Below are 17522 nucleotides of genomic sequence, written 5' to 3' on the forward strand. Positions count from 1 at the left end.
ACATATTATAAAAATAACACGTATATAAAATTTGCCTTACATTCTCGATTTAAACAAAGACATAGAATAATACACGCTAAAACTATACAACTAAGTTTGATGTAACACCGTCCCAAGCCCCCTATGTTGCCTCGGCCTTCTTTCAATGGTCGACAGCTGCGCACGGCAGATTCGTATTGTTTGCACTGCAATTTTTCAACGAAGTGTCCCCGCGCTCTGCTCCTTGAGTTCAAGTGGCGAGCTTGCCTCTTCTCTTGTCAAAGCGCCGGTGCTAGGCGATAGAGAGAGAAATGCTTGGGCTATTGTCCCAAATGCCAGTCACAGACAAGTTTAGCGAGTGCTCACTCTTTTTTTTTCTATGGTGCCTACACACCCGTGAAATACGAGGTGGAAATTTTTTTTCATTTTTTTTTGCTGCGGTCGCTATTTACGGGTACGTTATCTGAGTTATGGTAACGCGGTTCGCCTTCGATACATGAGCTTTGCTATCAGGTTCATATCAAACATACGCTACAAAATTAATTCACTTAAATCTTTCTATCTGCATTTTTTTTTTCGGATATTTTTCCATTAGACAAAAAAGAGCATATGTTATTGCTCAGATATCATACCTGAAATATATAAGGCGCAAAACTAACATGGTCATTTTTAATAAATGCTGTATATGGGAGAGGAGTGAAGAGACAGATAGAAAGAGAGAGCGCGTGTCTCTCCCTCTCTCTCTTTCTAATTGTGTGTCTAAGAGAGAGAAAGAGAGAGAGAGAGAGAGAGAAGAAAGGAGTATCGAACTCTCACTCACTCAAACAGTTGTAAAACCGCACTGTTTGCCGAGCGCTGTTCCAACACTAGCAGCTGTCAACTCCTTTATTTATGTTCAACACTTTTATCAACAATCTCATAAATCGTACAAAAACAATAGCAGCACCATAATGTTATCTCCCTCGACTTTGCAGCAGTGCAATAAAATACTCGCCATCCATCTGGTAATGGTCATAAAATTCAAAGCAGTGCAAATGTTTGTGATGCTAAGGGGTGAAGGTGGATTTTAAAGAAGCAATAGAACAGTCATTACGATAAAACATGACCTGTTCATCACAGTCGAAGGAGACATACAGTAACCCGTGGAAATATCTAGGACGCATATTTTAATGTCATTGGATTTAGACTTAAATATTCACCTCTGTTTGTGCTGAAACACGACTGTGTCGCTTCTTAAAAAGTGTTTTTACATTCAGGCCGAATGTTAAGTGTTCTTTGGGATGTTACGTTCTCTTTTGGTTTCATTGAAAATAAAAATATTAAGCAATTTCAAAAACTATATGAATTTGAATTAGGACATGTCTTAGAATAAGGGAAGATTTCTTCCTATATTTTCCTTCCAATTCATAACAATTAGGCCTACTGATATTTCTCGAACCAACTTAGATTCCAGTCGGAACATTTTTTCATCAATTGAGAATTATGGATAGAGAAAAGTTATAGAATAATATATATGACTTATCAATTGGACAAAGCTAAAATATATTTTATATTGCTCTTTGGATTATAATAGTTATCGGGGCATGCGTGATGAAGTATATTTGATTTCATGTCATCTTTTGAGACAAATTATTGTGGTATTTCGTTCTAACAGAGTGCAATCAAACACAATATATAGAGAGAGCAATTAAACGAAAACATTATTGGTGTCTAATGGCAATGAAAAATATAGGAAAAGCAATAATACAGCTGACAAAAAGTGGCTGTACATTATCTAGTCGACGCCTTGCATGACAGGCCTCAAAAACCGTTGAAAAATTTTCCTTATTTCTGCTCCACTTACTTGTCATAATCCATCTTGCAGTAGAGTTTCATATCTTTGAAGAAACAAGATTGGGTGAGAGGCAGACGACACACACAGCATTGAAGACATTGCTCGTGCCACGTGTTCGCCATTACTTTCAAGAAGAACCTATCCTCTATGGCTCGCTGACAGCCGGTGCACACCTCGAGCTTCTTTGAGGTCGGAGAATTTGAAATGAGATTTCCTAAAAAATAATAATATAATAACAAATGAATTATTTTCAATCGTTTTTAAAAAAAAATGCCAAAAACAACCACAGTAGAAAGTAGTATTTCTATGATGTTGAAAATTAAAGACGAAACCAAAAGATCTCGACTTGCACACTTGTACACGGTATACTGAAATTCTTTTTCGACGGTATATGTACTACCGAAAGTTCTGCGTCATATATGGGCCAGAGTTAGGATTGAGATTTAAGTATACAAACAGTATCCAAAATCGTAATTCGCTCTCAATTATTTCCCCCATTCAACGAGGGAATTAAAGCGAAAAATTTTAATAAAAGACAAATATCTTTTAGCAAACATAAAAAGCGTGAGCTTTTTCTCTGAATAAAAAGGAAATGAAAAAAAAAATGATAAAACCAGAGATAAATACAAATTCAATGTATCAATTAGTGAGTGTTTCTGGCCACGTTAAAGGCTGAAGCGCTGTTACCATCATCTCTCTGCAACGAATTTCCGCATGTACATGTCGTTGAGCTTAATTAATAATTTTATTAATCTTCCATCCTTCTGTACATTGTTTTCCTACAGCGTTTAATGTGTCACTGGTTTTTTTCTTGATAGAGAAACCAGATAATATCGATAGAAGCGTGATGAGATTTAATCCTAATATGCCTGAGTGTTGAACTATCAGGAAAAAACACAAGAGAACGGGATTAACTCAAAACTGAAGTAAATAGATAAAAACAGTTTTCTTGTTTCCAATCACCAGCAAAACCTTCCAGAAGCAGATGTCACTGTGGCCATAACCTGTTTCTGTCAATAGGGTTAAACAAAAGGTCACCAGGCGGACTCGATTTTAAGGAGATAATTCAACTTATTTCTGTTGCAAAACGGGCGAGAACAAGAAAATGATTTTCAGCCATGATTTCAACCAGGAAATCTTGAAGATCACCCGGAAACCAAGGAAAGGCGGCGGCAGGTGACTGGCCCTCTTCAGCGCTTCCGCCATTTTTATAATAAATTGAATAGAATGCATATTCAAGGGATCCGATTTTCTATCAGATACATACAGGACAGACGCAGGCATTATGGAAATTAAGACAAACCAGTCTCCAAATGTTCACAGGAATAATTCAATGTCGGCCATTTATAATCAACGCTAGCTTAACGAATTGCAAAATAAAATCAACACAATGTTGTTAACCTTATGCGTTCATACTTACGTATTTCAATATGATTTTCGGACGATCGGTTAAGTATTGCATTTTTAATTGTTGTCCTTAATAAACATGGTGACAGATAGGTCCATGAGGCCGGGAGTTGGCCTTGACATAAACAATTATCTACTGCATGTGTACTTGTGTGTGCCTCTCTCTTTCTCTCCGTGTGTGTGTGGGTGGGGGTTACTCATTCCTAACACTCGCCTTATGTTTAAATCCACTGATTAAAATTCGAGTTTTATAAGCATAGCGCTAATAAACATTGCAATCCATGAATGTCCCTACGTTTAAATGCTTTAAATGCTTTCAGCGTAAAAACTACGAAGACGTGTAATCAATTATGAAAGCTTTTAAGTCTAGCACGCATTGGACTTGATTTAATTAGCAACTTGACATGATCTAAATTAAAATAAGGCCTGTCTCTTGTCAGCACATGTTATTGCAGTCTTCAATCAGCTGATTAATAAGCAAACACAAATCTATCCTCTTTTGCGTTGATTCTTTTCAGTTTGGGGGACATCTATTTGCTTGATTCTCAAGAAACTATTACAATGCACTGCACTGGTCACGTACTAACCTCTGATTTTACAAGTATTGGATACAAATATGCTAGTGATATACATCTCGAGTCATCGGGCGTCTTCCCCATTACTTGCAGTTGCCATGCCGACCTCGGATCTCCAGAACAACGTTTGAAGTCTGTTTGACAATTCACGACTTGAGACAGATTTAGAGGGATTTCGATACAACTAACCGGATTTAGGAGATACAATTGTTTACGATGACAAATGTTACGTGTCTTGACCCAAATCTGGTCTCAAACTTGGCAAAAATTCTGCGCACACCTGTACTTGTACCAGTACATACTGTGGTGGGGGGCCGGTGTCGCCTTCAGCTTATCTTTTCAATTCATATTTTTCTATTTTTTAAACAAGTGGAATGCTTCTTTTAATAGGGGGAAAAGATTGAGAGAAAAACTTTGCGCAGGTTATGGTTAACTTTCAGTTTACTGAGCTAAAAGTATAAAATATGTTAAGATTTGTCGTTCGACCTTCGAATTTGAAAACCGGAAATTAAGATACAAAGGAGAAAAAAGATGTTTCCTTTTTGGTTAATCTCCTTTGTGTTAAAACATTATCTCGCGTCTCAAATGTGACTTTACTCATATTTCGCTCAAAGATAATGAAAATTTGAAACCGGTCACAGTCACCACCAGAACAGTGACGTAACAGGCAAGACGATTTCGTGCAAATGTTTCCCCCTCTCTTTTCTATTAAAAAAAGGCAATATGTAAACGCTATAACTGACGGAGAACGATGTGTTGCTTAGAATTCGTGGAAATGTGCCCTCTTTCTCCAGTCGGAAGTTGAAAGAGGGAAAAAATGAACAAATCAATTATAACAAAAGTGTGTCATATATTAAATGACAAAAAAAGAAGCTTTATCATTTATATTATATTATATTATATTATATTATATTATATTGTTAACTTTTTTAACCGATATTTGGGGAGTGGTATCTTAGGTCATAATGAAAAAAAAACTTGCATTTTTTGCAAACTTACATTGACCCTAGAAGAGGCAAACAATGTTATTTTATTTTATTTATTTTTTGTCATTCTACCGTCATTCTATTCTTCAGAGGTTTCGCCTAAGCCTGCCGCAAGTGGAAACAACAAAGTCGTCTGCGTTTTCTTTGAACTTATTAATCATTAAAACAACTTTTAGCTTCCGCGCACACGACACGTTATATAACACTGCCTTTAATCAAAACGCAGGCGACCGTGCGTTTGTAAGAAGACAAAAGATCCTTGAGCTTCTGATTATTAGAAGCAGCAGCTTTGCGAACACCAGAGACTCTGAAATGAAACGCGAAGCGTTAACCTGGATTTGGAGGGCTTGAACGGATGTATTCGAGTAAAGAGAATAAACTGGCATCCTTATCCAAATTTAACCATATGTATCATAATTTTCAAAAATTGTATATAATACCTGGTCCTTTATTTCCTCATTCAATTCCTTTTTACAAGAAAAAATATGCGCGTTTCAGTGAAAAGTGGGAGAGAAACCGATAATGAATTCGAATATTTTCGAAGAAAAAGAATGGCCGGTGTCATCTTTAACTTTGCAAACCAACACACACAATTTTACAAGAAAATAAGCGAAAAAGTCATCCATTTTTACCAAAGAGAAATGCCATTAAAACACCAACGTAGCAACACCAGTATAAAACTCATAAATTATATTTCAGTAAAAAAAAAGAAATATCGAAATTCAATCACTTGTATAAATTGTACCATTACCATGAAATAAAGAGTACCTCTCAAAAAACAAAAAAAAATCAGGTTCGGTCATTCAAGTTTTCTAATGGTGACATTTTAATCGGAGTTTAATGAATCCCAACGCTTACTACAACGTGAACTAGGCTCTCCACACGCTTACTACTATTGGGGAAATCACAGCCAGCATAGGAAAAAATCACCGGGCGAAATCCACTTAGTCTTGCTCAATTGCGTCTCGTAGATTTCAAATTAAATGCTGCGACAGTTCACTTTCTGAGAGTAGAGACCTTGGATGACTGGGCAACAACTGAAAGAAATCTGCGTGATAGCGTTTCAATGGCGAGGACTGAACAATGAACAGAAATAATTAAAAGTTTGAAATTTTGCTTTGTTTTTGAATCACTTCATAAAATCGATTCACCGGCTACAATGCAATAAATGAATTATCTTTTGTCGTAAAAAAAAGAAGAAGAAAAAGCTGCACACGAAATAAACTTACATTTTTCAGGTCAATATATTTTTAAAATCAAAATTGTCTCCCCTTAACGGATTTCTCTACCCGATAACGACACGCGCCTTACATACAAAGATAACCTTTGTCTGATTAAAAACCTCGATTGAATTCTATCAAATATAAATGCACTGAATAATACGGAATAATATCAACAGTAAATAATCTTTTTATCTCATTACATATTAACGCGTTTATCCTTGCGCATAAGGTTATGAGAAGTTAAAGCTATTTCTAAAGTTGTTTAAATGAAATTTATTCTAAAACTAGCAATTAAGAAAAAGATAGAAGAATTATGAAAGCTACTGACATATTTTATGTAAATGTAATATATAATGGTCTTCAAAAAAAAAAAAAGATGTAAATGTAATATATTATAGTCTTCATAAAGTCAAATCAATTATCAGCTTTTTCAGTCTCTGGTCAGTGATCATCCACAACTGCAATCAGAGCAGAAATATGCGGTCTAAAACCAAATATATTCTATTTATTTTGAATATTTACAGCAGATCGGTCAAGAATCTGGGCAAGGCGCAGAAAACAGTTTTAAAACTTCTGATGTAACAAACGTAACACTCTTTGTTCAGACATGCAGACCGGCTGGCAGTAGCTTTAGACTTTTGGTTGGCGTCCGCTGTGATGTTCAACGTTCTCTATATTCAGTGAAAAGGAATTATTGTATTATGCAACTCAGACTGCCCGATGCATCGTCTTACATGTCAGTTGTCACTACGTGCGCTTTGCTCAAAGTCAACAGTTTTATTAACCGCCGTATACATGTACATTGTAATAATTGAAATCACTTTCATTTTTGCAAGATGAAATTGGCTGACTCCATTCCATCTTCTTTTTATAGGTGCAGTAAGCCACTTATTAATGAGCAAAGATAAGTCAAATAATCTTACAGATATGCACACAAAATAGATGTTAACATAGTTGTTCATCGCCTGTGAACAACATATAGAGAAAAAGAAATTTATGAGTCAATAATTCTGATAGCAATAATGCGTTTTTTTTTCAAGAATTATATTAGCTAAATTCGCCATGCATTTTTAACCTTTTTTTCTAAATTTTAAATTCGCTTGGCATGAAAACATATTTCAGAATTATAACAGACATTTTCTACCGAGTAAGACGAAATAAATAATTGTTTTTAATTTGATATTATTATAGGCCTGGTTCATAGGGACTTGGCAACAGTCTTGCGTGTTGTCTATCACGAGCCCTGAACCTGTATTTCTAGAATTAGGCACACCTGTGCGGGGCCAGGTGTATGAAGAGAGAGAGAGAGAAGGGGGAGAGAGCTTGGAATGCTCAAAGTTCTTAAGTGATCTCTATAATTAACCACTCGACTGTTACAAATCTCACTAAAGTCGCTACTCGTTCTGCACTGCGAGGAACGCAGGTGTCACCGAAGAGAAGAAAACGACAGAGTGCGAGAGAAAACAAACCAAAAATCGCGGAGGTGCTAAATCACACAGAGATAAACTAAATTACAAGAAGCGCCCCTATAAATATTGCATTGCTTGGCTTGGCTTTGAAACGCTTTCGGTTTAATTTTAAAATTCTCATTGTTAACTGGATGAAAAATAAGCATCGCACTGAAAAAGATGAAAATATCATCCAAACTTGCACCTACAAAATGTACGCCCTCCCTCGTTCTTTACTCCCTTCTCCTAAAATTCACACTCATGGTTTTTATACGCATATTTTTTTATGTTGTTGATAAAACGTCCGTGGTTATATTTATGCTGATATCAACGTTATCCAAACTTCAAGAAACTACTGTCGCGCGTATCCAAAACAGACTACCAAACAGTGTTTTCATTAAAAATACTAATCGTATTTTGAGATATCCAAAATCTTTTTATCACAAAGATATGCAAAATCCTTTACCTTGCTGCATCGGGTAAGATATATAAAACTTACCGTATCAAAATTTCGACATGCCGACGTTAACTGACCAAAGAAAGGTGTACCTTCTCCGAGCTCCTCGACATAAAAGGCTAAGAACGCTACAGTAGTCGACAGCATAATCAGACGTCTTCTTGGCAACACCGTTACAAATCATGCGGTAATTTCTATTAAGGTGGTTTTAATACTCACAATCAAATGCAGCGCGGATTTCAAAGCGAAGACCAATTAATCACACGATAAACGGATCAGTCGGAATATCGCAGTGTAATTTCTGTGTTTTCCATTGAAATTTTATTTACTTATAAACAGCTTAGCGGGCCAGAGAAGTCTCATGAGGCTCAGATTGTGCGGGTATTGACAGATTCGCGATTATCGTAACTTGCTCTTTTAAAAACGCCTCCGAACAATTAGACCGGAATTTCGAGTGTTTGCTTGCCCCGGTACCCAAGTATAAATAAATCGGATCTGAAAGACCGTGGACTTATTAATCATATCATATCGTATACAAACATAACACCTTGTGTTCCCTTTTTAGAATATGATTTTATAATATGTAAAAAAAAAAATTTTTCATTTTATACTTATGAATAATATTATATTAACAATCATGTATCCCAGTAATTTTGAATAATTATAGTGAAATGTTCTCTTTACAGCCCCGTAGTATCAGAGTATAAAAGTATATTGCTACAAAAAATTCAATCATTAAACTTTTAACAAAATATGGTAGAGAGATCCAGCTTTGGTTTATGGGGGTATCGACGTTGCATCATTCGCAGACTCTAATACTGCACGTCTCTCTTAGCTTTCCTCAGTCAGTTTCGATATCAAATCCACCCAGGTTAGGCGATTCACATTTTTTTCATAATTTAGTTTCATTTTTATCTTCCCACAATATGTCAGCTGTGATTCAGTTGAGGAGGTTAGTTAATCATTTTGTCTTACCTGTGTTTACGTGATCATAGGCCCTGGACTCGTGGTTCGCAGGTAAGACATTGCAGTTTGGGTCCATAGTCAGGCTGTCGGTGGCTGGGTAAATCCTTTTCTTCTGTTCGCCGCCGACAGTAAGTGATACAGCGAGGAGGCTATCTTCTTCTACGAGAAGTGATCCTATAGTTCTATCACGCGTGTTTTTATCGCAATGACAGCACGGTTGTTGTATGACAGCTTTCAACCCGGCTTTACGGCCAGGCTGCAGTATAGCTAGTGTCACCGTAATAGTCTCCGTCCCTGTGACAAAACACTGTCACCGGGGTGGACTAAATAGCGTCTTGGAGCAGCGTCCGTCGAAGATCATTCGCCGCAGAGGAGGGGACCGGTGTTCAATATTCATAGTTGACCCTGTAAACTTAAAGGCTTATAAATCACAGTGCGCATGCTCAGGGTGGGATGTCGCTCAGCGATCTGTCCCTCCAGTGAGATTAAGATGTTAAAGATCACGACACTTCACACCTTTAGAACGCTATCCGCAGTGCTAAGTAAGAGGGGAAAACGCATTGTTATTTGCAGCTGGGAGTAAATTGAAAGCGATCGGGTTTCAACGTCAAAGCACCGTTTGCGGTGAAGAAGTTGATTAATGAAGCACGCTCTCAGTTTCAGTAGCGTTGTGAATATTGAAAACAAAACAACCCTCTGCCGGAGAACGTAATGTGCAGTTTTCCGGACTTAATGATAATAAAATTAATAACACACGCTTCTCCTTCTAAAGGATCAACTCAAAAAAAAAAAAAAAAAAATGATGGAAAAATAAAAGTAAAAAAGTGTCATTACGAAATTATCCTTTCACTTTTCACATTTCACTATATATAGCATTTTCAATCAAGAAAATCAAATCAATTCTTGTCCCTTTTACCATCAAGTCAATTCTATGATAAAAAAATTGTGTAAAAAAAATAAGACCTGTTACGTTCGACATAATTTGAACTGATGTGACTCATTTGGTAAGATTTTGTCACCTATGTTTCAAAACCCTTCCCTTGAATACAATGTTCTAGGTTAAAGTCGATTTTTTTGGATCGTCATTATTCATTTGTTCTCTTCCAGATTGGCAATTTTCATAATTTCATTTTAGAACCGCTCTCCGAGTTGCCCATTTTCACAATTTCATTTTTCACCCCCCCCCCCCCCCCCCAAATGTATTTTCCTCTTATCTAATTCGAATTTCTTATTTGATACATGTTGATATCTGTTCTTACACGAATTACAATTATCATTTTTAAAGCAATGTTTGAAATAATTGTTAAACTTATCGTATTAAGACAAGTAAATTTTTATTTGCTATTTTTCCACGCGTTGTCTTTCATTGTTAATTTGTTTGTCTGATTGTTTGAATATCTAGTTTTTCTAAATTATAAATTTCGTGTTTTAGAATTTTCTTGAATTTTTACGTGAAGTTTTCACGCCCCCCTTTTTTTTAATAAGCAAGGAGAATACAGTATAAAAATTCAATGCAAAAATCAGTTTCATTTTTTTCCTGCAAGGCTTGTTTGAAAATGAATAAACTGCTTTCATTATGTAACTTAATTCTGATTACTTGCTCGTAAGGTACGAATGCCGTTGACACATTCGAAATTGAAATCCTGGTTCTCAAAAAGTCAACACGGATATTACAAAAAGAGAAAAATTAATTAAGTCTGACGAATATACATCATGAACGACCAGAACCTCATTTCGTCAAAAGGAAAGCTAAATAAGAAAATTAACTTCTATTAAAAAATAAAAGCTAGAGTTGCTTGGTACAAGTCTAAAATGTTATGGCCTATTTTATTCAAGAAAAGAAAAACAATTTTATTTTTTGTTTACAGTTATACAATTTACTTGCACGAGGGAAAATGTTATACTTTTTAGGTAAGCCAACTCATTTAATTCTAAATGTCACGTCAAGTTACATTTCTAATTTATTGAATGGAACTTTTTCATCTTATAAATTTTATAAATATTTAATTGCCGTCTTGTTAAGTTACAGGAAAGTCGATGAGTAGGAAGTCACGTTTAGTTTCGAGAATTATCTAATGAAAACATTATGGAAAATTCACTTCAGCAAAAGCACGCGAAAACGCTGGCTTTTGTAAACAGATCTAGAAGGAGAATCACACACTCTCTCCCTCTCTCTCTTTCTGTTTCTCTCTTGCTCTCTCTTAATCCCGCCTCTCCTTTTCCAACAAATACCGTGCTCAAGTTGTGATCTGAAGCAACTTCGAAGGTGATATAACAGGAAAGAAATCGTCTGCAATATTGGTATAGCGTGCCAAACATGAATATGTCTGCTTGAATCTGCGTCATTAATTATGGAAGTGTCAAACCTGCAGATTTGTCTCACCCAAGGTGTTCGTGCTGAAGACAGGTGCTAAAACACTATGGAGGATGTCTTTAAGTACACATTGTCAGCATTGCAGTTTCGGCTTCTTTCTTTATTGTTTACTTACTTACGTACTGTCTTACTTTCTGTCTTTTTTTATTTATTAATTCATTTTTATCACGTGGAGTTTATCTGTTTCCCCCTGTAGTATCAAAGGAACATTAAATGACAGTCATATCTGGCATAAACGCACTAATATGCTGCAGTAAAGTTATTAGTGAAGAGCTTTGGCTAAAAGAATTAAAACGCCAAATGGTCCTTGTTTTCAGTTTCTCAGAAACGCTTTCGGCGTCTGCATTCATGTACAGCACTTGTGTAGAAAAGGCCTTTGAAGAAAACTATCATATAGTCCAATTACAATTTCAAACGCGGTGATTACCAGAATATGCTGTCTACGCTCTCTCTCTCTCTCTCTTGGGTATTGCTTTACGAATAAATATCCATACCCTCGTGATTATAAGGGAATCTTTCTCAAACAAGTCTGCTCTGTCACCTTACAAAACAAGATTTTTTTGCGGGAAATTATTCCATAAATTCCGAGTGATTTAGACCAAAAGAAAATTCCTCCTGTCGTCTTAAAGGGTTCAACAATGCCTTGGATTGTGAACCATCGATTCTTTGTAAAATACCAAGGTTTATATTCAAAAATTTTTGTCAGTGAGATAGTTTTAAATATTTTGTAAGAATTGTGTAAAAACATACATTTCTAGACACTCTGTACATACGAAGAGTTAAGACAAGGCACATGACTCGTGATAAGAGCGGGACGAGATATCAGACAAATGATAAAACTATAAATAATCACTCTGAAAATAATCCTCGAACGATTGTGCGTCAACCTAGATATATTTTCACACTTGTAGAAGATAAGTAGAACAGTGAGAGGGTATCTTTCATATACCATATTTCTTTATTGTCCCAAATATAGGAGATTCCATACTGCGACAGAGAAAAACAAAACCGACTGGTATGACGTTGTTGTGACTTCAATATTACTAGGGATTACAAGTGCGTTACGCAGGGCAGTTTCTTAAGTCTTTTTTCTTTATCAGTAAATCCCCTCCCTACTTTTATCAAATTTTTATTTTCAAGCTTGCCTCAACATAACAAATCTCGAGATAAACAGAAGAGACGAATATTATGAAATCGTGTCCTCAAATGTATCGACTCAAATTTGTTGATAATGTTAACTCCCCTTTTGCCGAAAGCAATGCAAAATTGTCATGTTTGAACAAAATGCTGCATGTATATAAAAATTTATAATGACATAATTTTTCGGCTAACAAATCCTTTTTTCACATGGAAAGGGAAGTTAAGATGCATAAGAGTATATCCGTTACACGCAACGTGGACACCGGAATGTGGTAGAGAAAATGAATGACGCAGAGCTCTACTAGCGCATTTTAATTTCCGAGTACAAGAAGAGGCTTTTAAGATTTTCACTCAAAACCAAATGAAATATCAGAAATTGTTTTAATACATAAATAAATATAACAACACAAATTGATATAAAAGCCGTTATTATAACGGTAATTTTATGATAATGACCAGTGGATGTATTTTTATGACTCAAAATATAAATTATTTTCTACGCCATTTCTCATGTTGGGTCAGCAAAAGGACTGAAAAGGTTCGCTTTTTTTTAAAATATTTTTTAAAACATCCCCTCTTTTATGCTACCGGCCAAATGCCTGCTTGGCCGTCATTGGACCATTTGTTTTGTTTCTGTTCTAGTCCGAGTTAAATTCACCAGATGGCAGCACTGTAGGCAATATGACACACAGCCCATATTTCCTGATGAGATCTGATCTTATAGAATGTGTCACCTAAGTGTGACATTGACTGACGCCAAGGCTTCCACGGCCCACTCAGGATAGTCTTTACTGGGGAACAAAGCTGACATGAAGTCCTGAACAAACTTTGGAAAACTGTTCTCCATGATGCTTTTTCTTATCCCTCTCATAAGGTTTAACTGAAAAGAAGACATATAGTTGAATGAACAGATCATGAAATCTTGTGGAAGAAATGTTTTTCTTAGGTATAAACTGAAGTTTGTGAACATTGCGTAACTCTACCCTCTACCAGGCTGCAGATTAATATTGTGCACTTTCTCCAACAGGGAGAAATGTGGAGAAATGTGCCATGATATCTGTAAATATCTGTGAATATCTGGTGAAAAATCAATTCTGTGGCACTGGTAGAGGGTAGCCTAACTCAAGTCTTCGTCTAACTCCTGTAAATGTATGGTGCTGCCCCCCCCCCTCCTCCCCCCCTCTCCTCTAACTAACCTGATATTTCACATTGTGGACAGTAATCAACTGGGCCGCCACTGGTTTATGTCCAGCGATAGTGTGGAGGTAGCTACGAGTGTACTGTGAACACGTGGAACACCCACAGTTCTCATCTATGGGGCGGAAGTCCTGGGAGAATTTCTCTAATTTCAAGTTCAGCAGGCCTGTGGGAACTAACGCTGTTCCAAACCTCTGTAATGTGAAAATAATAAGCTTTTTATGTAAAATAAAATAAAATAAAATAAAATAAAATAACATAATGTAACATAACATAACATAGCACAACATAACATAACATAATATAACCTAATAAAATATAAAGTATTTTGCTGTTATTCCTTATCGTGAATATTTCGAGAAAATCAATGAAATATTTCAAGAATATTATACTCACTGCAGTTCTTGTAGGATATACACAATCAAACATATCACATCCTAATGCACAGCAAACCACCAGGTCAACGGCAAATCTGGAACACAAGCAGAATGTCCTTAGTTTCATGACTTTTAAATAGTCAAAAAAATAATGAAAAATAAAAATGACTGTCAAACCTATCACTGTGCAACAGACTGTCTGTTATCAAGAAAAAATACATTCAAGAATTCAAGATGTCAGCTTGCAAAAAAAAAAATAAATAAATAAATAAAATAAAAATAATAATAATAATAAAATTAAATTAAATTTTAAAAAAAAGTAAAATTCAAGATGAAATGTCAATGGGAAATTCACATATCCATGTTTCTGAAGTTTCACTTATGTTCTTGGTCTATACCTAAAATCAAATAGCCAAAACCTTTTATCTAATGATTTCAGTTTATAGGGAAGCTTTTAGTACTGTGCACTATAATTAAACCTATATCAGAAAAAAAGGTCATTTTCTGACCACTGAGTGCCTTACCCCACTCCCATGAGATATCTTGGCTTGTCCAGGGGCAGATGGTCAGTGGACAGAGAGACCATCCGCCAGAACTGACTCTTTTCTTCCCCTCCACTGAGTCCTCCAATAGCAAACCCTGAGACATCTCGCTTTGTTAGCTCTGAAATAATCAAATAGCAAATGCTACAACATCTTGTCTTGTTCTAAAATTATTAGCTATCGCCATCTTCTTGACTATATATATATATATATATATATATATATATATATGCATCTGTACATTTTTTGTCAGTACATACTGACAAATGAGCTACAATAATACTTATATCTAGTTATTTACCAAAATTAAACAATATATCACTTTACCCTGAGCACATTTCTTCCTCAGCTCAGCATCCAATCCGCCTTGTACAATAGGAAAGATACTTTGGTCATGAGGTCTGCCGTGTGCCTTTAAGCAACGATCCAACCAACGGATAGTTCTGAAATAAAAATTACCTCAGTAAGTCCATTTCAGATCTCCTAAGTGCAGTTTCACAAATGAATTTTTAGTATATAAGTCTGTTGCAACAGTGTTACTCTCAAATATTAAGATAAATGGAGTTAGCTTGCACAGGTAAAATTACAACATTACATGTATGTTAGGTTTTATTTACATGCCTTTTAAATGCTACATTAAATAGAGTACCAATATTGTACCAATCTAGCAACTCTGTACCAATGCCATATATGGACTCTGTAGCAACGTACCAATATATAAATAGCTAAGCTCTGGTCATTTATGCTGTTATAGTACAGTGTATAGTACAGTGTATAGTACAGTGTATGAGGACATTCAGAACAAGTTGATCTGCAGACTAACAGATCTGTGGATAAAATATGGCTGACCTACCGGTACATGAAAGCAGAGCCTACTAACACCCCATTTCCATAGATTTTTAGATCGATCTATCCCTGTGGGGAGTCTCACTAGATTACTGTCAGCTTGGCTGGTTTAAGCGTCTGTCCCGCCTACTAAAAGCTGTAAGGGGGTAATTAACTATGGTGCCCGCTCGGCTGACTGCAATTTAGCGTGAACCCCCAGGGAGTTAGGTCGATCTAAATTTTAATCTTTAGATCGATCTAAATCTCTGGGAAAGCACCCTAATCCACTGATGGTCTCCCCGCCTCCACATGCACCGTCCCTGCATGGGTCTAGCAATTAAACCTCAGAGCTGTGATTTCATCTGTGCAGAGGCGGGGAGACCATCAGCAGATTAGTTGGCTCTGCTTTTATGTGGGTCGGCCATATCTCATTCGCTGATCTTTTAGGGCGCTTTCCCAGAGATTTAGATCGATCTAAAGATTAAGATTTAGATCGACCTAACTCCCTGGGGGTTCACGCTAAATTGCAGTCAGCCGAGCGGGCACCATAGTTAATTACCCCCTTACAGCTTTTAGTAGGCGGGACAGACGCTTAACCAGCCAAGCTGACAGTAATCTAGTGAGACGCCCCACAGGGATAGATTGATCTAAAAATCTATGGAAATGGGGTGTTAGTTGGCAAATCAACTTGTTCTGAATACCCTCGGTGATGTACAAACCTCCACATGGCTTCCTCCACTCTAGGTCCTGTAGTGGTACTGTGAACCACATCATCTAACTGCATGATTATGTCAGCACCTGGAACACAAAAGGTAAACTTCTGCCTGGAACTTTTGTGCTTTTTAACTTAAGTTTTGTTTTAACTTAAGATGATAGTATTATCTGATATTATAATTATACCTTTTGTAGAATTTTAGACCTCTATTAAGTCAATATATTAGTGTTATTATAGTACCTAGCAGTAGTGGTACAATGTAAAAAATAAAAAAAAAGACCAAGTCTGAACAGACGCTGCAAAGTGTTTAACAACTAACCAATGGAATTCTGTATTTCAATAGATTTTTCTGGAGTTAGCATCATTGTAGAGCCATCATGTGGTGACTCAAACTTTACGCCTTCTTCTGTGATCTCCGCCAGCTTTAATAAAGATACCATCTGAAAACCTCCGCTGTCCTGAAATTGGGAAGAAATATTTATTCATTTTGTGGAACATAATTACAACTATTCTACTTTACTTCAACTACAATGAAATGCAATTTACAAATCCCACTCTTTTTTAATTATTTGAATCAATTTTGTATGTGTTTCTCCAGGTTCAAGTTATATGTAAACAAGCGACATCTTGTTGCTTACCGTGAGCAAGTTTCGGTTCCAGTTCATAAACTTATGTAGACCTCCTGCCTTTTCAAGCAACTCTGGACCCTATGAATGATAATACAAAACCAATCAAATATAGTACATTAGACATGATACAAAAAGAAACTATATTCAACAAGTAGTTTTAAAGTGCAAAATATACAGTTTCATGAAATAAAGAATTTTAAGATGATATCAGCAAATCGTGGCCATGTACTTCTTCCATCAAGTACAGAATTGGCTGATAGATTTTAAAGTGATAGTGCCAGTTAAACTCAACCAAGTCGGGATACTTGATTTTAATTTTACACCAAAAAAACAATATTAAGTTGTAGTGCACAGCTCTGAATATTTTAATATAAATCATGTTCAATCAAATCTTATTTACCCAGTGTTTTTTTCATAAGAGACACGTGTGTAAAGCAATTTTTAAACAAATGAATTATTATAATTATTATTATTATTACCGGTCTGTGCCCTAGGTGGTAGGTATTGCCAAGAATAATTTGACAGTCCATTTCTTCTAACTGATCTGGTAACATCGCCTTCAAAGTACCCTGTGTCCCGACCGGCATAAACACGGGGGTATCCACTTCATGATGTGGCAGAATTAGCTTACTTACTCTTGCCTTAGTGGTTGAACACTCCGCTAAAACTTTGAAGCTTAACGCATGTGCTTTTCTCGTGGCAGACATGGCTGTCAACTTCCGCTTTTCGCTAAAAATACAATCCAATCAAAATCAGTGTTACAATCTCTACAGTGTTAAATGATTGTTTTAGGGTATATTTACTCATTTTTAAAGGGTGGGAAGTGAGAAAAATTATATTTAAAAACT

The 17522-nt window shown here is 36.1% G+C and overlaps 2 protein-coding genes across 5 annotated transcripts in view; both read right to left on the reverse strand.

Annotated features, from left to right (window-relative positions):
- Positions 1-9385, reverse strand: part of LOC106177065 (LIM homeobox transcription factor 1-beta.1) — a 30242-nt gene extending 20857 nt beyond the window's left edge. The window contains exons 1-2 of one of the 4 annotated variants that reach the window (XM_013559728.3): positions 8885-9385; positions 1823-2027 (exon numbers count right to left, since the gene is read on the reverse strand). In XM_013559728.3, the coding sequence (XP_013415182.1) occupies positions 1823-2027; positions 8885-8951 (272 nt within the window). In that variant the 5' untranslated portion in view covers positions 8952-9385. Of the gene's footprint in view, positions 1-1822; positions 2028-3233; positions 3473-3807; positions 3985-7951; positions 8082-8884 lie in introns of those variants that run through there. The other 3 variants (XM_087009607.1, XM_013559730.3, XM_087009608.1) reach the window with 3 other exon arrangements.
- A 2801-nt stretch (positions 9386-12186) lies between these two features.
- On the reverse strand, positions 12187-17400 carry LOC106177051 (queuine tRNA-ribosyltransferase catalytic subunit 1). Its single transcript, XM_013559696.3, has 9 exons — positions 17154-17400; positions 16684-16752; positions 16365-16503; positions 16050-16128; positions 14833-14948; positions 14488-14626; positions 13983-14058; positions 13586-13780; positions 12187-13269 (listed from the first exon to the last, which is right to left on the reverse strand). The coding sequence occupies exons 1-9, from the start codon at positions 17379-17381 to the stop codon at positions 13120-13122; spliced, it is 1191 nt and encodes a 396-aa protein (XP_013415150.2). The 5' UTR covers positions 17382-17400; the 3' UTR covers positions 12187-13119.
- Between the last annotated feature and the right edge of the window lie 122 nt (positions 17401-17522).

This window comes from Lingula anatina, chromosome 3 (assembly GCF_051362555.1).
Source record: "Lingula anatina isolate TDL-2025a chromosome 3, LinAna3.0, whole genome shotgun sequence".
NCBI lineage: Eukaryota > Metazoa > Brachiopoda > Lingulata > Lingulida > Lingulidae > Lingula > Lingula anatina.

Bases quoted from the DNA above. Each gene is read 5' to 3' on its own strand.
- LOC106177051 (XM_013559696.3), bottom strand. From the start codon at position 17,381: ATGTCTGCCACGAGAAAAGCACATGCGTTAAGCTTCAAAGTTTTAGCG. The intron at 16,753-17,153 runs GTAATAATAATA...TATCATTCATAG, and splicing joins ACCACCTAGGGCACAGACCG to GGTCCAGAGTTGCTTGAAAA. The intron at 16,504-16,683 runs GTAAGCAACAAG...TCCCAATTTCAG, and splicing joins GGAACCGAAACTTGCTCACG to GACAGCGGAGGTTTTCAGAT.